Raw genomic sequence first — 24732 nt, forward strand, 5'->3', positions numbered from 1 at the left:
CGAATGCTTAAACCACTTGGCGATCTCTCCACCAGAAACTTGGTAAATGAACACACACCCAATGTTCTTGAAGCCCGCCCATAGATAGACTGTAATCTACATATCCCAAAGAGGAATGACCCTTTTTCCGCTCCCATAGTGAGCGGGTGTACTCGTTAGTCAAATTGGGAACAGTATATTATTATTATTTTGCATGTAGCCTGTGCCTGCTGGTTGCGTCATTGCTGGAAGTGTGGCTGTGCTGCTGATGCAGTGCCTCCATTACCAGTCAGCCAGTACTCGTGTTGCCAACCTTGGAAGGATGACAGGCTGAGTCAACCCACCAGAAATTATTTCAACGGCACAACAGGGGCTTCAACTCAAGATTTTAGGATCTTGAGCCAGCCACCTTTACCGTTAAACCAACACCAGGCTGAGGAACAATGAGCTTTGGGCAAGGAAGGAGTATCAAGACTCGGCAAAGTATGTGCGTCCTTTGGAAGATTGACACATCATATTTGGCAAAAACATGGCATTCACGTGGGCACCAAGATCAGTGTCTATCCTGCCATTGTTCTATCAACACTCCTGTATGGATGTGAATCTTGGACACCATATCGTCACCATATCAAACGCGTCAATCACATCCATATGTGATGCCAATGTAAGATTCTTGGCATCACCTGGCGAGACAGAATACCTAACACCTCAATCCAAGACCGCTGTCATTTCCAAGGAATTGAGCATTTCCAAGACCGCTTCGGTGGTCAGGACACATCACACGCATGGAAGACCGCATAATCCCAAGAGCGCTTTTCTACGGTGAACTTAAATTTGGTAAACGGTCACGTGGTGGACAAAGGAAGGAAGCGCATAAGGACGTCCTTAAGTTTACACTAAAGTCTTGTGCCATTGCAGTTGTTACCTGGGAACATCAGGCCACAAACATGTCAGCTTGGCACAACATTTGCCGCAAAGGCCTGGGCCACTTTGAATGTGAGACAATTGCTATTGAGAGAGACAGTGGAGGCAAGAAAGGAAAACCTGCCAACGTCCATCTCCGCAAGGACCAGTCTATACCTGTGATGTTTGCAGTGGATGCTGTGGGTCCCGCATTGGACTATACAGCCATCGCACAATTCTTAGTGAGCCAACGAAGCATGGAGGTATCGGGGGCGGGGGGTAGATCCATCGTTTTGCTCGCTCCATATATAAGCAGCAAGTATGGTTGACGAAGGTGATGTTACCCAAGCAAATGGAAGATGACCTTGGCAAATTATAGAATGAATAGAACAAAATGTTTGTGAAGTACAACATGTCTTTTGATAAAATCCAACAACATCATCCACTTTTTTGAAATACCGACTTCTTTCCTGGAAGTCCGAGCAGTGTCCATGTGTTTTTTTTTAACCTCTCCCACACCCCCCCCCCCCCCACTTCCCATGCCTCCTCCCCCCAAGCCCACTCCCTCCCACAGATCTCCCGATGTCCCTGCTCTCCATCTTGTTCTCCCGCTCCCTTTTTCATATGTTTCATGTTTTATGTGTCAGTTTGTCTTTTTTGTGATCAATGTTAGCTCTTACACGAGCCTCGATCTTGTATACAAAACAACAACAACAGAAAAACAAAAAACAAAGTGAAGACTACTTTTGCTAGCAATTGATATAGCGGAATATATTTTGTAATTTCACAAAGGAAGTGTGTGCATATGAAGCATAAAATACCGATCTCATTACTGATTTTATCAAAATTATCGCAATAATATTCCTTCTGATGGAATTATCCTTGGAAGGGATAAATTCCATCAAAAGGAATACAACAACGTCAGAAATTGTAATTGTTGCAGATGCCAAGTGTTTAGTGGATAAAGCTTACTTACCCTTGATATACATACACTTTGGAATGTTTTCCCGTACAAAGGAATGGGTTTTCATCATGAATCGAACCTGTATGGTGAAAATGAAAAAATAATATGAACATACTCGCCCTTAAAATGTAAAACCTCACAAGTATGCCCACGTCTCTCTCCAATCTAAGACCTCTCGGGGGTGAGGTTATTGAACATCCCATTACGTCATGCAGTTTTTGCATAATTCGCTGACATTTTAGATAGTTTTGAATCTGAACACTGAGCAACTTTACAGAGGTAACTTCATTCACACCTTTGTTGTACTTTCTAAGGTGGAAATGGCCCTTCACCAAAAGATACCATCACACACTGCATGTGTCGGAATTTAACCGAACATGGTTTTTTTTCACAACAAACCATAAGTGATGACAACGCATTATGCAAACAGTCATGTTGGTTACCAGTTTGGTCCCATATGACATCTTACTATATTTCACCGAATGTCTGTCTGTCTGTCTGTCCGCCTGTCCGTCTGTTCCCAGGTACCGCAAAAACCGCTGAACCGATCGCAACGAAATTTCGGGTGGGTAATCCTGGGACCCCGTTGAGTAAAATAGACTATATTGTTTTTCCAATTTCCAATTTTCCAGTTTTTCCAAACACGATGGAATAATATTTACCGATATGAACAGTGATGTGGCTTTTATTGAAATTCTACAAATACCGTTTAGATTTTGATGATTTGCGTGTGATATGATTTAACGAATGTTTATATGAATCGTTTAAAATAAAAAATCCCTGCATAAAACAACAACAAAAAACAGGTGAAAAAAATCATTCATACCTGCGTGAGAATTACCTGCTCAATAATAACAATGAAGCGAGACGCTGGTGGCAGGTCAAATTTAACCACATAGTACAACGGGAACATCCCGAGGCCCAGTAGCTGGAAAGCTAGGTAGGACACAGCGTAGAGCACCGTTATGCCAAGAGGAGCCGGCAGCAGTGGTTTAGGCCTGGTGTTGTTGGGTTGGTGATGTCTAGCAGTCTGGTAGTTTCTCGTCCAATGTGACAGTAGGTAATACGGCACGAACAATGTGCCCACAAACATGGCTAGCCACGTGGTCAATACCCACTGAAGCTTCCCAAATGCGAAGGAAAGAAGCTCAAAGTCCAACACCAATCTGTAAATTGAAATTTTCATTTCACGTTAGAAGATAAACCAGATAACCCACTCTCATGAACAGCAAACACTTCCCGAATCAGTAATTTACAAATGTGTATAAAACACACTGCTTTATTGCAGGTTCTTAGCTAGGCCCTGCTGTTATGGAAGCTGAACAAAGGTTGGCCATGAAATATGAAGCTTCTTTTTGAATGTCAAAGCAACACCAATCACAACAACAACAACAAAAAAACAATATCCCATGAAAATATAATTACTTGATGGTGGGGATGAGCCAAAGCAACTGAAAACCCAAACACAAAAGCTGAAGAAGAAGAGGATATTTTTCATACAAACAGGTCCATTGTCGCTATTTTGTTGTTTTCTTGCTCGGAGTTAACGAACTGTTTTTACCATGACATGAAAATAACTAGAACGGTGCTCGGTAGAGCGCATACCTCCGCCAGGGTCAACAGTTTATGTTTTGTATCCACTGATAGGCCAGATCTGGATTCGGATCTGAAACAAAATCGAATCGGGTTGTTCTCGTCACCTAACCAACTCATCCACCACGTTTTGTCATTTCTCATCCACAAGCTTTTGAAATACCGTGCTGTATATCGTTCTTGGCCCTATCTCTCAGTGGTGAAGAATCACTTTAAAAATCCTACCAGCCGGATTCGGATTCGGATTCGGATCTTCACCAAAATCTAATCATTTCTTCCTTGTCTCACATCCAATCTCTCTGCCAAATTTCGTCCAAATCCACCCATAACTTTTTGAGATATCCTGCTATGTATCGTTTTGGGCCCGATCTTCCAATGGTGAAGAATCACTTAAAAAATTAAATAATTCTCATATCCGAATCCATATTCAGATCTTCACCAAAATTGAATCGATTCTTCCTTGTCACACACACAACCTCTCTGCCAAGTTTCGTCCAAATCCATCCATAGCTTTTTTAGATATCCTGCTATGTATAGTTTTTGGCCCTATCTCTCAGTGGTGAAGAATCACTTTAAAAATCCTACTAGCCGCATTCGCATTCGGATCTTCACCAAAATCTAATCGTTTCTTCCTTGTCTCACCTCCAACCTCTCTGCCAAATTTCGTGCTAATCCATCCACAACTTTTTGAGATATCCTGTTCACAGACAGACAGGCAAAGAGACAAACAAATTAAAAATCGGTCAGAGACCGAGGACTTGCTGGAATGTTCTTTTTATCGGCCATGTTGGACAACTATGGCGGCCGAACCACGTGACCAATGACGTCATCATTATTTGTTTTCTACACTAATTTATTCCTAGATTATGCTCAAGAAATTTAATCTTGATCGGGTGAAGTTTTGTACTTGTTGAATTATGACGTCGTAATGGAGGCACCTATGACATCATCATTAACATATTTGATTCCCCATGGATAGTTCTTTACAATGAGCCATGTCTCATTTTTTTCTATTCAGCACTTTCGGAGATATAGAAGTGCAAAGTTTTTTGGTTTTTCCAAGATGACGGCCGAACCACGTGACCAATGACGTCATCATTATTTGTTTTCTACACTAATTTATTCCTAGATTATGCTCAAGAAATTTCATCTTGATCGGGTGAAGTTTTGTACTTGTTGAATTATGACGTCGTAATGGAGGCACCTATGACGTCATAATTAACATATTTTATTCCCCATGGAGAGTTCTTTACAATGAGCCATGTCTCAATTTTTTCTATTCAACACTTTTGGAGATATAGAGGTGCAAATTGTTCGGTTTTTCCAAGATGGCGGCCGAACCACGTGACAGATGACGTCATCATTATTTTTTTTCGCCACTAGTTTATGCCGACATGGCGCTGAAGAAATTGCATCTTGATTGGATGAAGTTTTGTACTTGTTGAATTATCGAATTAGGACGTCATAATGGAGGCCTTGGGCCGAGAGAGTTAAAAATTTGGCACAGTCTATTCCAGGGCAAGACCAATATGTGTGTAAAGTTTTGCGATTCTACATGCAACGGTATAGACGTAGTACTGCGCACAAACAGACAGACAGACAGACAAACAGACAGAGACAAACAAACAGGGGTGAATACATAATCTCCGCCGACCTTCGCTGGTGGGAGTAGTAACTTCCTCGGTCGGGGGTTTTCAGAAAGAGCATTTCAAAGGAGAAACAGATGAGGTTATGTTATTGTTGTTGCATATGCAGCCTGTGGCTGCTGGTTGCATCATTTCTGGGAGCACCGCTATGCCGCTGATGCAGTGCCCCTGTCACCAGTAAGCTGGTATACCCATTTTTCCGACAAGACAGGCCGAGTCAACGCACCCGCCGTTATTTAATGGCATGGCAGGGGCTAAAAGTCATGACCCCAAGATCTTGAGCCAGCCACCTCAACCACCAAGCCAACACCAGGCTGAAAACAGATGAGGTAGTAAGTGGGGATGACGAGGTTGGAAAGGGGATATAAGTTTTGGATTGAAGATAAGAAACGCAGGGGAGCACTAATATTAAATAAATAATGCTTATTTAGCTCAGGAATAACAATTTGGCGAATGAACTTGCTCAAGTGATGTTTGAACTCTCAGCAACAAATTGCAATTTCATTTTGTACTTATTTTGAAAAACTGAAATGCCGAAAACATGGAAAACATGGAAAATGTTCCTTCTGGAAGGAAAGCGATGGGAAATTAGGTGACGATCTGAATCATTGTTAAAATGCGTTCACTTGTGGAGGAATGTCGTTGATTAGCACATGCATATAAAAATAAATCATTCTTTTGTGTGCAATTTGTTGATTAGCACATGCATATAAAAATAAATCATTCATTTGTGTGCAGCATGTTGATTTGGGAAAATAGGGCAAAATTTTGGCAAAAAAATGGAGAACATTGTCACGGGGACCGCAAGGCTAACCACGGCTCCTGCAGGGAAAATGGCCTTTAAATGCCTGTTGTTGTTTTGTTTATGTTGATTAGCAAACAACAAAACAACAGGCATTTTTAAAGGTCATTTTCCCTGCTAGAGCGGGGGTTAGCCTTGCGGTCCCCATGACAATGTTCTCCATTTTGCCCTATTTTCTGCATCTCTCCTTGTTAACCCCCTTGCCCGCATTTCTTCTTCCACCATCTTTAGAAAAGTCTTTCTCGGTCTTCCCCGTCCTCGACTTCCTTCTACATTCATTTCCATCACTCTTCTCAACCAGTCACTTTCATCCTTCCTCATCACATGACCAAACCATCGCAACCTGTTCCTCTTCACAGCATCAATCACAGGCTCTATTCCCATCATCTTTCGCAATTCATCATTTGTCTTCCTCTCTCTCAACGATACTCCATGCATCCACCGAACCATTCGCATTTCCACCCTTTCCAACCTTTGTTGCTGCTCTACGTTCATTACCCATGTCTCGCTCCCATAAATCATAACACTTCTCACACATGCAGCATACACCTTTCCCTTCAGCTTCAACGACACTCCCCTCCTCGTCAGCACGGCACTCAGTTACCGAAACTTCTTCCATGCACATCTCACTCCAGCAACCGTTGCAGAGTCTGATCCACCTTCTCCATTCAGCATGTCTCCAAGGTAGCAAAATGTTTTCACACCTTCCAGCTTCACGCCGTCTCCAAGATCCAACTCAACATTTCCTCCATCTGCAGCTCCCTCTGTGCACACCTTACATTTGAATGTAGCTGCCACACTGGTTAATGACCCTCTCAGACCACTACATTTTTGATGAACCCACTCAGCGCACATTGTACATTCAATGGAGTTCACTCCGACACCCTTCCTGCACACAGCACACGGCCACTTCCCAGTTCTTTCCACCTCACCACATGCTTTACCACTTGCCATCACCTTCGTCTTTCCGATATTCACCTTCAGACCTTTTGTCTCCATACATTCCTTCCACTTGTTCATCTTTTCCTTCATTCCATCCATACTTTCCGCAATCAACACCAGATCATCTGCATACAACAACTCCCACGGTAAACCCTCCTTTACGTTCCGAGCCAGCACCTCCATGACAGCTACAAATAGTAGTGGACTTAGCACCGACCCCTGATGCACTCCCACCTTCACCTCAAACTCACCACTGTTCCCGTCCTTCGTCCTTACAGCTGTGCGCGCTCTTTTGTACATTGCCATCACTACTCTGATCAACCATTCCTCCACTCCTAACTTCCTCATTGCCCATGTCACTACTTCACGTGGAACCCTATCGAATGCTTTCTCCAGATCAACAAACCCAAGAAAAAACAATGTTGATTAGCACATGCATGTACAAATAAATTATTAATTTGTGTGCAGCATGTTGATTAGCAAATGCATATGAAAATAAATCATTCATTTGTGTGCAGCATGTTGATTAGCACATGCATATACAAATAAATCATTCATTTTGTGCAGCATGTTTATTAGCACATGCATATAAAAATAAATCATTCATGTTTGTGCAGCATGTTGATTAGCAAATGCATATGAAAATAAATCATTCATTTGTGTGCAGCATGTTGATTAGCACATGCATATACAAATAAATCATTCATTTTGTGCAGCATGTTTATTAGCACATGCATATAAAAATAAATCATTCATTTGTGTGCAGCATGTTGATTAGCACATGCATATACAAATAAATCATTCATTTTGTGCAGCATGTTTATTAGCACATGCATATACAAATAAATCATTCATTTTGTGCAGCATGTTGATTAGCACATGCATATAAAAATAAATCATTCATTTGTGTGCAGCATGTTGATTAGCACATGCATATAAAAATAAATCATTCATGTGTGTGCAGCATGTTGATTAGCACATGCATATAAAAATAAATCATCCATTTGTGTGCAGCATGTTGATTAGCACATGCTTGTAAAAATAAATCATTCATTTTTGTGCAGCATGTTGATTAGCACATGCATATAAAAATAAATCATCCATTTGTGTGCAGCATGTTGATTAGCACATGCATATAAAAATAAATCATCCATTTGTGTGCAGCATGTTGATTAGCACATGCATATAAAAATAAATCATCCATTTGTGTGCAGCATGTTGATTAGCACATGCATATAAAAATAAATCATTCATTTGTGTGCAGCATGTTGATTAGCACATGCATATAAAAATAAATCATTCATTTGTGTGCAGCATGTTGATTAGCACATGCATATAAAAATAAATCATTCATTTGTGTGCAGCATGTTGATTTGCACATGCTTGTAAAAATAAATCATTCATTTTTGTGCAGCATGTTGATTAGCACATGCATATAAAAATAAATCATTCATTTGTGTGCAGCATGTTGATTAGCACATGCTTGTAAAAATAAATCATTCATTTGTGTGCAGCACGTTGATTTGCACATGCATATAAAAATAAATCATCCATTTGTGTGCAGCATGTTGATTAGCACATGCATATAAAAATAAATCATTCATTTGTGTGCAGCATGTTGATTTGCACATGCTTGTAAAAATAAATCATTCATTTTTGTGCAGCATGTTGATTAGCACATGCATATAAAAATAAATCATTCATTTGTGTGCAGCATGTTGATTAGCACATGCTTGTAAAAATAAATCATTCATTTGTGTGCAGCACGTTGATTTGCACATGCATATAAAAATAAATCATCCATTTGTGTGCAGCATGTTGATTAGCACATGCTTGTAAAAATAAATCATTCATTTTATGTGCAGCATGTTGATTAGCACATGCATATAAAAATAAATCATCCATTTGTGTGCAGCATGTTGATTAGCACATGCACATAAAAATAAATCATTCATTTGTGTGCAGCACGTTGATTTGCACATGCATATAAAAATAAATCATTCATTTGTGTGCAGCATGTTGATTAGCACATGCATATAAAAATAAATCATCCATTTGTGTGCAGCATGTTGATTAGCACATGCACATAAAAATAAATCATTCATTTGTGTGCAGCACGTTGATTTGCACATGCATATAAAAATAAATCATTCATTTGTGTGCAGCATGTTGATTAGCACATGCTTGTAAAAATAAATCATTCATTTTATGTGCAGCATGTTGATTAGCACATGCATATAAAAATAAATCATTCCTTTTTGTGCAGCACATGGCTGAAGGTTTGCAACATTACCGTGAGCGCACCTGTGCCACTGATGGTGCTCCTCCCTACCCCCCACCCCCCAATAGGTTACAGCAGCAATTTCAAATTTGGCCTGGATACCCACAAAAACTCGCCTCCTATTCGTGAAATACACTAACATTTTAATGTGTACCTAGCCTGCAGGTCTTCCTGCTTTATATTTTTGGATTGAAGGGGGTGGCGGAGGGCGGGGGAGGGGCTTTATACACTTGTCAGGTTGTTATGTTAGCTTGGTCTAGGTGACCTCATCGGTTAAATCGCTTTCTGTAACCAGGAACTCGTTTGACTGAAGTCGTCGACAGAAGAGGAGCAGCAGGGAACCAAAGGAGTCTTGGGTCTAAGCACAGAACTGTCGCAGTTGTGCCCCCCTTATGCCTCCTCCCACCCTCCCCGAGAGATCACCGTCATGCTGCCCACGACATAGCTTCTGTGTGTTGGGGCCACATCAGCGAGCACCCCATCAATGTGACAAGATGACTCCCATGGATGGATGACGCACACATCGGCCTGTTTAAAAACCACTCGGGTCAGAGTTTTACTGGTGAGTGAAGATCGATTCAAACCCAGGATGGACAGTTCAAAAATGGGTACGCATACCTCTAAGCCATCCTGCCCATCTGCACCAGAAATAAATCCTTGTAATCGAGGTGTCGAATGCAGAATCAACCTAATCCAATGTGGAATCATATTTAGAACCAATGATTTTACATTTCCAAAAAAAAACAAAATCCGTTTCATGGTATCAATGGGGAAAAAAGATTTTATTTGTGCACTGGCACTGGGGAAAAAATATTTTAAAATTGCATGTTATTCTCCACAGCCAAGTTTACGAAATGTAGTAAAAAAATTAATGAATTTAAAAAAAACCACAATTTGATGCACAAATTAATACCATCTATACCTGGAGCGAGATCACAGCTGATGCTCCGCACGTCAATGTGAATCTCTATCTCGATTGTTGGCATGAAATCTATAATATAAGAGAAATGTTTGTCTGTCTGTTTGTCACCATTTCAGAGACGGCCAAATGTACCTTCATCAAACCTTCAGAGGCTCATCAGTAAGGGGAGTGTTTTAAGGGAGGGGGGGTGGGGGGGGGGGGGGAAAGAAAAAATGATTTGAAACAAAAAGTTGGATTTAAAAAAAATTGCTCTATCGTGCCTAAGCCTGTGTAGCTATGTAGAGGGTAATATGAAAAATGGCATTCCTTGGTGGGTGTAGGGAAATGTTTGAGGCCTCCACAAATAAAATAGAAAAAAAACCAAAATTTGAATTCTTCAAAATGCAAACAGGATTATAACAGCAATGAGGGGCAAGACCGGGTACCCCTGCTAATTATTTATAAAATTCTGACTTACAATCTACGGAGCCAAGTCAAAGTGAATTTCCATTTGAAAGGCGTCCCACTGTTCAAAGCATTCCCTTAATTTACGATCGCTGGCGAAAACAAAACGTTGGTCATTATATTCACGTGTGTCCACCTTTGTAGAAACTATTTGTTATGGTGAAAAATTGTCGAAACAGATGAGATTGCCAAAAATAACAACAACAAAAAAAACCGATAAAGAGCAATCAAAGATTGCAGACCCTTGCCAGGACGTGTTTTTAGTGTTTTTTTAAGGCGTTTGAGTTACAACAAATATGGAGGCTGGACCACGTGACCGATGACGTCATCATTTTATTTTCTCCACCAATTTATCCCGAGATAACGCTCAAGAAATTTCATCTTGATTGGATGAAGTTTTGTACTTGTCGAATTATGACGTCATAAATGGAGGCACCTATGACATCATCATTGACATATGTTATTTCACATGGAGAGTTCTTTACAATGAGCCATGTCTCAATTTTTTCTATCCAGCGCTTTCAGAGATAGAGGTGCAAAGTTTTTCAGTTTTTCCAAGACGGCACCCTTACCACGTGACCTATGACATCATAATTATCATAAACATTATACAGGAGGCACAAAACTTTCGTGAAAATTTCCTATCAATCGGACCAACGATTGCAGAGAAAATTTTATTTATTCTGTGCGGACAGACAGTCAGACAGACAAACAAACACAAACAGACTCAATACAAAACTCAAACGGACAAATACTCAAATTTTTCACCTGAGGTGAGGGTAAAAAGAAAAATATGGGGGATAATAGATTTCATATTCGTGGGGAGTAATACCACATCCCTCTAGCAGCGGTCAGTAAAGAACGTGCACAAGTAACAATCTCAGCTTGTCCACCAATTATCACAGGGGCGGGGATGGATTATTTTGTGCCCATGACCTGTCCCTGTGTACCCCCAAAATGTACAGTCCTGGCCAAAAATATTGGCACCCTTCCAATATTTTCAAATAATGCAGTATTTATTCCAGAAAATTGTTGAAATAAAAAAATATTTTGGTATCCACAAATGTATTTCTTTGGTTTGCAGTGGAACAAAACAAAAAAAGCTGAAAAAATTCCTAAATCTTAGCTTATTCCACACAGAAATCCTAAAATGGCTCGGACAATGTTATTGGTACCTTTAAAAAGTTGTTTAAAATAATTAGTTTTCAAGCAGGTGATTCTCCTTTACTTTGGAATTGAACTCACCTGTGATGAGTTGCAGGTGCCTGCAATATAAAAATCACTCATTCAATCAGTTTGAATAGAAAAAAGGAGTCATTCTGCTGTTTTGTGTCACGGTGTGTACTGCAATGAGCATGGAGAAAAGAAAGAAAACCAGAGAATTGTCTGAGGAGGTCAGACACAAGATTGTAGCCAAGCATGGACAATCTCAAGGCTGCATGTACATCTCCAGAGACATTGATGTTCCTGTGTCTACTGTACGCAATGTTATCAAGAAGTTTAAGGTCCATCACACTCCAGCCAACCTCCCTGGACGTGGCCACAAGACAAAACCTGTTCGGAGATTGCAGCAAAAGGTTGTTTGAATGGTGGAGAAAGCACCTGGATCAACTGCCAAACAGATTAAAGCTGACCTGAAGACACAAGGTACGATAGTTTCAACTCAAACCATCCGTCACCAACTCAATGAAAGGGGGTTCTATGGAGGACCCCAATGCTGAGCGAGAGACATAATAAAGCCTGAGTTTTCCAAAACACACCTGAACAAGCCAAAATCCTTCTGGGAGAATGTCCTGTGGACAGATGAGACCAGATTAGAGCCTTATGGCAGAGCACATCATCTCTATGTTTACAGAAACAAAAATGAAGCCTTCAAAGAAAAGAACACCTTCCTGACAGTCAAACATGGAGGAGGTACAGTGATGTTTTGGGTTTGTTGTGTGGCCTCTGGTACTGGGTACCTTGAATGTGTGCATGGCAACATGAAATCAGGAGATTACAAAGGCATTTTGGAGCGCAATGTTCAACCTAGTGTCAGAAATACTGGGTCTCCGTCGAAGGTCATGGGTCTTGCAGCAGGAAAATGACCCCAAACACACTTCAAAAAGCACCTAGGAATGGTTCAAGACAAAACGCTGGACTGTTCTGAAGTGTTCAGCAATGAATCCAGATCTAAATCCCATTGAACACCTGAGGGAGATCTGAAAACAGCAGTTGGGAGAAGGCACCCTTCAAATCTGGGAGAACTGGAGCAGTTTGCACAAGAAGAGTGGGCCAAACTGCCAGTAGAGGTGTAGGAAGCTCATTCATGGCTATAGGAAGTGCTTGACTGCAGATATTTTGTCCAAAGTCTGTGCCACCAAATATTAAGTCTTGGGTGTCAATAATTTTGTCAATGGCATTTCTTTTTATTCTCTGATTTAAAAGGATATATTAAGTTCTAAATCAAAAACAAAGGTTCTGTAATATTAACAGTGAAATAAAGAATCGTGGAGGCCAAATACTTTTGTCAATTTCAATTCATTTTTCGAGAAAATTAAGAGTTCTTTGAAAAAAGTGCAAGGGTGCCAATATTATTGGTCACGACTTTATGCTAAATCTGGTGTTTTTCAGTCTGAGTGAACAGAGGACAGACAGACAAACACGCACGCTGTATTTCAATATTATGTACAGATTGCCATAACTGCGTACTTCTTCTGTAAGTGAGCCGACATGGATGTTGTAATCAAGATCAGTTTGGTTTAAAGTGCTGCATCCCGTGGACCCGGTTTCCACATTTTTCCATTTTGCCGTTTATAATTTTAGTTTCATGGTTTTATTCCCCACGTTTGTGTCACTGTCGTGTGAAAACTTGGGGATAATTGCAAGCAATCAAGATAGAGATAGAAATTCATATTGTCACTCGTCCACAGCAGTTGCGATTGACGTTTGGAGCATTGGATGTGCTCGCACTCCGGGTATCGACGATATTCCTTGTGCATTGCATTGCTGTGTTATTCCTCTTTCTTTTTAAATTACTTTTCATCATTAGGCTGTGAGAATCAAGTCCGTGGAGAATCGCACACAAAATCAGACAATATAATGAATATTATATTTGTAATTCGACCTAATCTTGAATTCTTTTCTATAATTTACTACATTCCAGCTTTTTCCATGTCAGATTCAGTTTTCTCTTTTAAGTCAACGACTCCATGAAATTGGTACATTTGCTGCGTTCGTGGAAAATCACTGGCTTCAAAATTTCATCAAATAAAAGCATTAAGCAGCCGATATGAGTCCACTGCAGGCCAAATGCCTCCCTCAAATAATGATGAAGGGTTTTCTGGCATACTTGCTACCTTTGCCAAGTGCTAATAGATGAGGATGAGTAGCCATGGGAATTGACTCACAAGAGCCCGTGGAAAAAAAGAAAAGCCTTTTACCACGCGACCAAACATGTGCCTGTAATAAGTGCCTGAAATTTGTTTTTTCACTTTTCACCCCTCAGTCCAAATTGGGCTCAGGGGTATTGTCGTCACGGGCATCGCCCGGGCGTCCGGGCGTCTGTCAACTTTTGGTTTCCGTCAATTTCAAGGAGAACGGCTTGTCCGATTAAATCCATTTTTGCAGTGTGTGTTGGGGTTGAGTCGAGGAAGGTGCCTTTCGAAAATGGGCGTGCTGCGATTTTCAATATGGCCGCCACGGTAGCCATCTTGAAATTGGTTTCCGTCAATTTTGAGCAGAACGGCGTGTCCGATGAAATCCATTTTTGCAGTGTGTGTTGGGGTTGAGTCGAGGAAGGTGCCTTTCGAAAATGGGCGTGCTGCGATTTTCAATATGGCCGCCACAGCAGCCATCTTGAAATTGGTTTCCACAATGCATGGGCTGTGGGGTTACGCCCGCTTTGCGGTGCTATTTATTATTTCTGGGAGAACACTTTTTTTCCATTTTTTTTTTCTTTTAACTTTTTCCCCAGGTGCGGGATGTACCAAGTGACAGGTTATTTGCATGAAAACATGGTATATCAGTCAATTTCCGTTTTTATTATACATTAATAAAAACTACAGTAATTGTTATCAGGTGGGAACAAAATGCTTTTTTTTTTTAAACAGTATTATTACGGATTACGGAGTATACTATAGGCCAATGCCGTCTGGAATAGTGTTTGTCTGTCCATATGTATGTATGTATGTATGTATGTATGTATGTATGTATGTATGTATGTATGCATGTGTGTCCCTTTCGCCAGCATTTTTCAGGTTTATTCACTTTAAAATTATTTTTCTCTGTAACCATTGGTCCGATTGATGTGAAATTTTCACAATAGGAGCACCTCCTGTAGATTTTTAATGATAATTATGACGTCATAGGTCACGTGGTACTGAGGCCATCTTGGAAAAAACGAAAAAAGTTTGCACCTCTATATCTCCGAAACCGCTCAATGGAAAAAAAACGAAGGTGGCTATTTGTAAAGTTCTCTCCATGGGGAATAACATACCTTAATGATGATGACATAAACCCTGGTGTTGGGCTAGCGGCTAGGGTGCCGGCTTAGGATCCTAGGATCCTGGGTTCGAATCCCGGTCAATCGCTGAAATAACGCCAGGGGGGTTGACTCAGCCTGTCATCCTTCCGAGGTCGGCAAATTGAGTACCAGTTCACTGGTAATTCCCTGCTTGTCGTTAAAGGCGGCAAAAAGGGTTGGCGTCAGGAAGGGCATCCGGCCGTAAAACATTGCTTCAAAAAGGGGACCGAAAAACAACAACAACCACAGTTCCCGAAAAAGGCCAACCCCCGCTTGCGGGGAAAAATGGCCTCTAAAGGTGGTTAATGATGATGACATAGGTTAATTCCTTCATTATAACGTCATAAATCGACACGTGGAATGCTTGATCCGTTCAGTATGAAATGTCTTGAGCATGATCTTGGGATAAATTGATCAAGAAAAATAAATAAATGATGACGTCATCAGTTACGTGATTCAGCAGCCATATTTTTATGGTGTGGCCCGTAGGGCATAGGGCAATGCCATCTGGAACAGCGTTTGTCTGTCCGTCCGGTGTATGTATGTCCCTCGCAAAAAGTCCATCAATCAGAGCTGAGGTTTTGGTCACATGACAGCAGATCCTCCACTCAGCAGATCCAAGCCCAGCTACGCCGTTGTAGACTATCGGTCTTGTTTTTTCTCGATGCCTCCTCATTTTTGACATATTGTAACGGTCGTGGCTTTTCAAGCCAATCACACCCCAGGCGGATAAGGGTTAATAAGGTCTCCATGTCTGTCTGGATAAGTTGGGTGCGAATCGGCGTCTCTGACACATGACCGCAGCATATTTGGTGACGGGCATAGCTGAGCGGAGTTTTGTCAGAAATTCACTTTAATGCATGGACCCGAAACCGCTCAACTTAATGGGTTATTCTGCCAATCTACTATAAGCTACGGGGCCCATTTCCCGGTGACCACACAATGTTAATTACAACCAAGGACTTAAAAAGAAAATGGAATGACCCCACGACATTGAAGGACCTCACATACACACGACCACACAAGCGGCAATTAGACAATATCAAATGAATTATAAACAACTCTGGTGCCCTCAGAACCATGATGGAACTTAAATAATATGGCCTTAGCGCATTCACTTGGGGGGTAACGAGATGGACAGAGAGAGCAGACAAGACAGAGAGGAAACATACTCCCCGCGCGATTTCTGTGCGCACAGGGTGAGACCCAGTTCGGCCTCGCGGCCACACACCACCAAACTGCAAAGGACCAGGCACAAATGGTAGATGGCGAAGGCGATGACAATGGCAGCAATAGTTGTAGACCTTGACCAGCAAGAGCACATGCACCCAGGAGGTACGATTTCCACCAGCCAAAAGTGTTCTTATCAGTTCTGTGTCCGTCTTTTTATCATCGCTAGCAGTGCGGGACGGACCCACGTCATTAGCGCATGCAGATTATGTGACGTACACATCAAGAGAGGCTTGCTGACTCACGCTGATTGGCAGGGAGCACAGGAAATGCTGCGACACCAGTTGCCCTTGCTCCCACCCCGTGATGGGGTTCTTTGTCTGGTCGCGACCTTTCGCAGTCCTGGTACGTTTTCGGTGGGCCGGTTGTTCAAGAGGTAGAGTGAGAATTCTCACATATAACGATTAGTCAGGGCCCTTAGGGATATTTTGGGGCCGTTTGGTTCAAATTCTTCCAAAAGCACCAAATTTGGCCCAGATGTTGCCCATGCCATACTCTTTCGATTTTTGACGGGCGCCAAGACGGGCGCCCCCCCCCCCCGGGGGCCCCATATTGGCGAAATACTAAATGTTCGCCACCCGGATTAGAGGAAAATCAGTTAAATAACCAAAAGGGTTGGAATCATGTATGATACCACTTTTCAGGGGTTTTCGAGGTCGAGGAATCCAATTATGATGTTATTTTGATGATTCGAGGTCAAGGTCAACCCTCAAGGTCATCTTAAAGGTCATTTTTGAGTCAAACATGTCGGTTTTTGAGTTTTTTGTCAAGATTTACACGAGGTTCACCACTTTATGTTTCTGGGTTGGGTAATCGAACTCTGACCTTATTTTTGACAATTAGAGGAAATATTTACATGTCTATTTCCTAATTTTCAGGCATATGCAGTTCATCAGTCTAATTACAAAGGTACGGATTTTGATGTTTTATGAACTGTATGCCATATCCTTGTGTTTAATTTTTGTGCGATCATGATCCGGGTTCATGTATACATGATTGTATACATGTCATAAATATGACGTCATAGGTCATGTGACCTGGCGGCCATATTGGATTTTATGAAAACCTTAAAAATGGATCCCTGCCTTCATTTTTCGATCGATTCATTTTGAACTTTGACCACTTATAGTACGCCATGTGATTGGATGCATATCCTAATTATGACGTCATAGGTCAGGTGACATGGCGGGATGGACCGGTATGGTCCCCGGATCATACCGCCCTTGACGCCCGTCAAAAATCGAAAGAGTATGGCATGGGCAACATCTGCGCCAAATTTGATGCTTTTGGAAGAATTTGAACCAAAATATCCCTAAGGGCCCTGACTAGATACACTTGCTGGTACACACCAGGTGGTGAGACGGACGACAAACTCTATTCATCTACTGTAAGCACACATTCATGTCCGTGTTCAGCAGTATCCCAGGCCCAAACGGAATACTGTAATGTACTACAATTTCATTTCACAGAATAAGTAGAAAGCATAAAGTATAATCAACTTTAATGTTGAAAAAGTGTATTTATTAAAATATCCACGATTTACTGGACTTGTCTGGCATTTGACCCAAAACACTGAAACAAATCGGCAAATTTTCTTCGCTAAATTGGCCGATCTGATGCCTTCTGGGAAGGTTTATAAAATACAAAAACAACTTTATTTAATAAAAATAGTATCCTGCAGCACTCACTTTGTCTTGCCTAAAAATCAAATGACTTGCCGTCCATTCGGATAATACAGCACACTATTTTGATAACACAGGAGTTGTCGAGTGTTATTCCCTACTTGGGCCATGATTGTCCCAGGCAAGCGGTCGGAAAACTGCATTCATGAAATTGAACGTAAACCCTTCTTCGGAGCAATAATAACCGACATGTATGTTTTACAAACAACTTGATAATACCGCCTGTAATTTAAATTCTTCTTTGAGATCAGAACTTTTTGCTGCGAGAACGACGTCAGAACCTGAGACGCAATATACAAGTGACGATATTGTCTGAAGTTGAAAACATTAATTGATTCATTTGAGTAAACAACAGTATTTGATTTATTCAAATTGCGGAAAAGTTGGAATGAATGTTGGCATGAAGATGAGATGAAGGAGCGAACCATGTAAATTATTGGTTGCATCTAAAATGATCCCATGATCTCTGGGAATGAGAAAATAATATAGCAAAATGCTCCGACATTGACCAAGATTTTGGGTACCAAAAATAAATAAATAAAAATCGACATGAATTATAAAAACTGGCAAAAGTGTGCCAACAGAGATGCTCATACCTGCCCTCATCGATATAATCCACAATGAGAGTGCTTATGACAAAGAGGATGAGTAAAGCAACAAACATGTGTTGGATTGTCTGGATGTGGTTCACCTCCAACAGCTGACTGCAATACATGCATGAAAACACCGAATCAAAGCAGAAATTCATGCAGAAGCAGAAATCTACGATACAAAATGAGGCAATGTCTGTATGTCTGTATGTCTGTTCCTAATAGAACCAAAAATGGCTTGGCCGACCTTCGCCAAGTTTTGCATTTGTGCTTGGGGTACCCAGGGTCAGGTCAGGGGCATTAAATTCTTAAGATTACGTTAGTATAATTATACATGCTGCCCTGTTTCTGAGCAACCATTGAAATTGGTTTTAAATACTATAACACTGTTTAAAATTCCTTTACTCGGTGTGGTATACTGCTTTAATCTACAAGGTGAGCGCCCAGGTGTATTGCCCCTATTTTTAATGCAGTGTTGAGACTCTTCGAGGAGCTAGAACTCCGGAGGCTTTACCACCTTCACTATCAAATAAATAATTCAAAGTTGTTTGTTTATCTTGACTTCGCCATCTCCACCATCGACAAACCACCCTGAATTATTGATTCATTTTAGCTCACCTGGAACACAAATTGTTCAGGTGAGGTATTAGCATCATCACATGGTGTCACTCAGGCAGTCTGGCTGTATGTAAACATTCGGAACTTCTCTGAAACTACACACACGGTTTTGATGAAACTTTACCACAACCTTCATCATCAGTGATGGACTAAAGTCTGTTCACGACATTAAAAAACAATCGGGGTATAAAGGGGTCAACAGGAGGTTTGACCACCCAAAATATGTATTTGCTTCCTTCTCTGTAACTACACACACTAATTTGTTGAAACGTAACCACAACCTTCGCCATCCATGATGTACTTAAGTTTATTCACCGCATTCGAAAAATTAAAGTTTACAGGGATCTACGGGGGGTTTTGTATACAACATCGAGGCTCATGAAAGAGCTAACATTAATCACACAAAAAGTCAAACCGACACACAAAACACCAAAAAATAAGGGGAGCGGCAGAAAAGATGGGGAGAGAGGGGGAAGGACACAAACACAACATTTGAGAGCAGGGACAACGGGAGAAATGTGGGAGGGGGAGGGCTTTGGGGGAGGTGGGAGAGGTGAACAGACTTAACTTTGAAAACGTGGAACCGTGTGGAGCTTCGAAAATCCCTGCCGTCGTCTCCCAAGGATATAGCAGGATATTTCAAAAAGTTGTGGATGGATTATGACAAAATGTGATGGACAGGTTTGCATGTGTGACAAGGGAGAACTGATTTGATTCTGGTGAAGATCCGAATCTGGATCCAAATATGAGAATTTTTTTATTTGTAAGTGATTCTTCACCGTTGAGAGTTGGGGCCAAAACAACGTATAGCGGGACATCTTTAAAATGTGCCAGAGCAGCTCGCTGATTCGCTCAGAGCGATCACGTGATGTTCCATCTTCGCTGCCAGACCACTGAACGGAAAATATATAGAATGACCATTGCTATTCACACCACATAGGTGGAGATGCAGCTACCGGGCGCCATCTTGGTTGGCACTCGATGCTGGGCTATGGTGATTTCCGTCACGCGTTTGCACGTAATTCAGAGCGAAAAGCGATTGCGTTTTTTCACCTTTTGTGCGATCGTGTTTTGTGTCGATATTTGTCGATTTTGTGCGATATGAATTAAACGTCTTTGAAACAGCTGTGAAACGTCTTTCCACAACCCTTTCTTAACCGATTGGAGAAGTTTATTGCCGCACAAAATGGCATTTTAACAGTTGTCTGGCTTTTAAAATCTGGGACACGTTCAAAACAAACCCCCCAAAATTTGACCCCCCAAAATAGGTATTTACTTTCTTCTCTGAAACTACACACATGATTTCAATAAATCCTGCCCACAACCTTAATCACCAATTATGTACTAAAGTTTGTTCACGACATTTAAAAAATCAGGGGTTTTCCACCCAAAACAGGTACTATTTACTTTCTTCTCTGTTACATATTTTGTGGGCCATCCATGCTTACCATTGGTTCAATTGTTCTACCAGCTGAGTCCAGGGGCATTGCCATATACCCCTTCCCCCCCCAACCCCCATTTTTTATATAGAGTCGAGGCTCATGGAGGAGCTAAAGTACAGGCAGATCATGGGGTGCGGAAACATACCAACATCATGGTTGAGGGACAAAATATAGGGAGACTTGGAGAAATAAGGGATGTCGGGAAAAAAGAGAGCAATGGGGTTGAGCAAGATAGATACAGCTACAAACTCACAATCACAGAAGTGGAAGGCCAAGCTGTGAACCCAGAAAGAGGTGGGCACGGGGAGTGTTAATGGGGGCGTAGAATATCATGGTTTTGGATGGGGACAATCTGAGTTGGTGGTAATCAGCTGTGTTGAAGCCCTGGATGGAAGATTGAGATTCAAGAGGATGAGAAAGTTGGTTCCAGGGGAAAAAGAGAAAAGGATGAGTGGAGGTGAGCAGTGATTCTGGATTTTTTGGGAGTTTCACTAGAAGGGGGTTACTGGCAGCCCATGTATGCCATGCAGAAATCTGGGGAGTGAGGTGGGCATGGGAGGAGACAGCGCATGGAAATGGAGCAGAGGTTGCAAGACCAGAAAGGAGGTAGTAGAAAACAAAGAGACTGTTGACCTTAGTTTACAAAGAACCTGGCTTTCCTATACATCTGCAATTAACAGAAGAGGAGCATACACCAACCAGACATAACAGAATAACCATTTAGCAGATTTACTTCTTTCTGTTTTTGCTTCAAAATTGGTCAAGATAAAGTTGGATACTCAGGATGTTATTTTTTCTGTTAATACCACATTTAAAGCAACTGCAATTCGGGAGTCATGTTTTGGGGAGTGCCCAATAAAAAGTTCACATCTATTTGAATTTTTTAAAATCAGCGTTTGCAATAGATTACAATTATTTAATTACCCTATGCAAATGTCCCCAATCCCCACTGGCATGCCTGCCCAGAAAGCTGAAAAGTAGATGCAAAATAAGTTCAATTGGTGAGACAACAAAACCAGTGTTTAGTTGTCTCAACAATTGTACCTATTTTGGAGCCACAGACGCGCTACAATCAAACAGGATGGAAATGTTACTCGGTAGACACTGGCCAGTGACTGGACATGAGTTTGAGTATTCGGAAATGAGCAAAACAATTTGAAGATAAGATGAAAGCTATTAGAGAGTGTTGTGGTGAACTTACTCCAGAAGTGATTCTCTTTCTTGAAAGTTCTTCCCTTTCTCATGAGGTGCCTTTACCTCACTTAGAAGGCATAGGAACACAAAGTTGTTATTGAACAGGTAATTATAACAGCTGACAAGTCAATGTTGTAGTATGCAGCACGACTACATACTGTTACCTCAGGTCTCTGCTTGGTACTGAAGATGTTTTGCCGTTAAGGTGCATGTCTTTGCTACTTTTGGTGCCAATGGCTGTTGCTGACTGGACAAGGAAACAATCGGCCTGGTGGACCAACTGAGATCCAAAGTCTTCTTTCAGCATCTGCCGCAAGAAGAAAGACCTGCCGTCAATTGTCGTGATCAACTACAAGCACAATACCAACTCAAGCAGAATTGTAACCTGAATTTCAGTTCGCCATTCAGTTGATCAAACCATCACACGTACACGCAGTAAGGCTACAATACAAACTGGGTATTTTTTCAAGGTTCCCGTATGTCTCATACTTTCTCATTTACCCTCAACTCCTCCGTATTTTACCTCGTGCACGAAGCGAAAAGCGGGGCTAAGCAATTGGATCGCTCTAATATGTGTCTACAGACGTCAGTTTATGATGGAGGAATAACTTAATTTCAATTGAATATTTTGAACATGAACTGGAACATCAATCGGAAAACGAACCTGTAGTTCAGCAGTACTTTGGATCTGAATTCTTCCCGATTGCGCATGTGCAGAGGAGCAAGATAAAAAATATTTTTAAAAATCTGTCTGCCCGTTTGGTAGTCAAACAAAATTGAAAATCAGTCCAAACAGGAAACTTACTGTTTTAGGGATATCTAAAAGGACACAAACAACAGGCGCCAATAACGAATTTAACGCGTTTAACAAGGTGGTGTAAAATACGCTGCATCAACGGCAGTGAACTTCCGGGTTTTTTTTTTTCTGCAACCTTTAAAACTTTTATTTTATTTTAATTTTTAACATATAATTGAATGCTGTAGAACACAACTCGCTTTGTTGTCACTTCCAAAAACCTTTAGTTTAGTAGTACTTAGACAAAATAGTATGCCATTTATGCCATCCTGACCAATCAAATTAGCCGTCCGCTCTCAGCGTTGGAGAATATCGAGATTCAGATAAAATATAGATCGTGCTCAGAAACGCAACAAGCACGAGTTTAAACGACCCTTCCCATTGTCCTTTTTCTCCAGACTGAGCAGGATAAAGTGATCGATGAACTCCAGTTGGCTGTAATGATCTCTGTCTGTCTTTGTCTGTCTGTGTCTCTGTCTGTGTCTCTGTCTGTCTGTGTCTGTCTGTATCTCTCTCTCTCTGTCGCCACCTGCTGGCCGTTTGTATGCTGGTTGTACTGTCATGGTGTCTGCTTGTGGAGGCCTGTGAGTGCTCTGTGTTGTTGCTCCATTCCCCCCCCCCCCCCCCGTTTCCCCCCTCTGTGTCCTTGTGCCTGTTCGTGGAGTCTTCCTGGTGATTCCCATATACGTTGAGACGGGAGAGAGAGCCGGAGAGCACAGGGTGATCGCTGGTAAGGGTTCGCCGTTTTTGGGCGTCGCCCGATCGGTGTTTGCTCCTTCATCTTAAACCTCTATTTTCTTTTTTTTTTCTTTCGTTTATCTTTCCTTCAGTTTGTTTTGTTGCCTCCCTTTTCCGAAGTTAGGGAAATCGGAGAGGTCTGATTACTTCCCATTCCCGGAGTTCGGGTAGGGAAGATTATATTATATATTCACCCTCCCCGAGTTGGGGAGGGGTTGTAAGTGCAGCTGTTCCAGCATGGCAGCTGCACTATCTCGATTTACGGCCTTTCAGAGCCTGACCCGTAAGCACAGGTTCTTTTGTGTACCTCCGGAACGTGAGGTTAGTGTCGAGGACGTTGTCCTCGCAACCGGTCGTGTTGTCGGGATCGACAAGGTTGTTGCCGCTTCGCGGATGAACAAGCGGATCGTTATTTTTTTGTCCGACGTGGATTGTGTCCCACAAATTGTCGAACAGGGTTTGACAATCGATCCAGATTTATTTGTTATGATTTCCCCACTAGATAGCCCAGCGATAAAAGTCGTGATATCCAATTGCCCCCCATTTGTATCCGACGATGTACTAATTAAAGAGTTGTCCCGATACGGTACCATCGTGTCTCGTATCTCCATGATTCCCTTCGGGTCACGAAACAACGATTTAAGGCACGTGGTTTCATTCCGGCGGCAAGTGTTTATGATTTTAAAAAATTCCCAGAAGGATTTAAACCTTATAATAAAATTAAAACATCAACAGAACGAATATACAGTGTACGTGTCCACCAACGTTCTAAAATGTTTTGGCTGCGGACAATTTGGGCATGTTAAGCATGACTGCCCCCGAAAAGAGAATTCTCCACAAGTACAACCTCCCCTCCGAACCGGGAATAAGCAAGCCCCCCACCTTCCCACCACCGACCCAAGCCTTCCCACCACTGACCCAAACCCTTCCATCACCGACCCGAGCCTTCCCACCATCGACCCAAGCCTTACCACCACTGATCCCAATCTGTCCACCACCGACCCAAGCCCTCCTACCACCGATCCAAACCCTCCCCCGCCGTACCCCCTTCCCCTCCCCTTGAAACAGGGGCGCCTCCCTCTACTGAAGGATCTAATTGCAGCCATCTCTTGTCAACGATAGACCTCACCCCCCAGGCGACATCGTCAAATCACAGCTTGTTGCCTGCAACAACTGATCCTATCTCTCTCGCCGTGGTAGCCGATGGAAATCCCCTCCCGATGATCACGTCCTCCCTCCCCCCCCTCCCCCCAAACCCCTGCAATCTCTTCCCACTAACCAGGACGAGTTTCAATTAGTCTGCCCAAAAGGAAAAAGACATTTGCAAACGACAGATGAAAACGGTCATCTCTTTAAAAAAACCTACAACTGAAAACCGACAGCCCCTCCCCCCCCCCCCCCGGCCCCAGATTTGTCCCTCGTCACAGAAAATCGTTTCTCTGTATTGGAGGACATAGATGTG

At 41.9% G+C, this 24732-nt stretch overlaps 1 protein-coding gene across 5 annotated transcripts in view; it reads right to left on the reverse strand.

Moving 5' to 3' along the window:
* LOC137431859 (sterol O-acyltransferase 1) overlaps positions 1 to 24732 on the reverse strand; it is a 97992-nt gene that overhangs the window by 39960 nt on the left and 33300 nt on the right. For all 5 annotated transcript variants that reach the window (XM_078782577.1, XM_078782579.1, XM_068123632.2 and 2 more), the window contains 5 exons: positions 21901 to 22043; positions 21744 to 21803; positions 18489 to 18596; positions 2688 to 3012; positions 1859 to 1925 (listed from right to left, as the gene is read on the reverse strand). In XM_078782577.1, coding sequence (XP_078638703.1) covers positions 1859 to 1925; positions 2688 to 3012; positions 18489 to 18596; positions 21744 to 21803; positions 21901 to 22043 — 703 coding nt within the window. The remainder of the gene's footprint in view (positions 1 to 1858; positions 1926 to 2687; positions 3013 to 18488; positions 18597 to 21743; positions 21804 to 21900; positions 22044 to 24732) is intronic.

Source organism: Myxine glutinosa, chromosome 7 (assembly GCF_964187855.1).
Source record: "Myxine glutinosa chromosome 7, kmMyxGlut1.1, whole genome shotgun sequence".
Lineage (NCBI taxonomy): Eukaryota > Metazoa > Chordata > Myxini > Myxiniformes > Myxinidae > Myxine > Myxine glutinosa.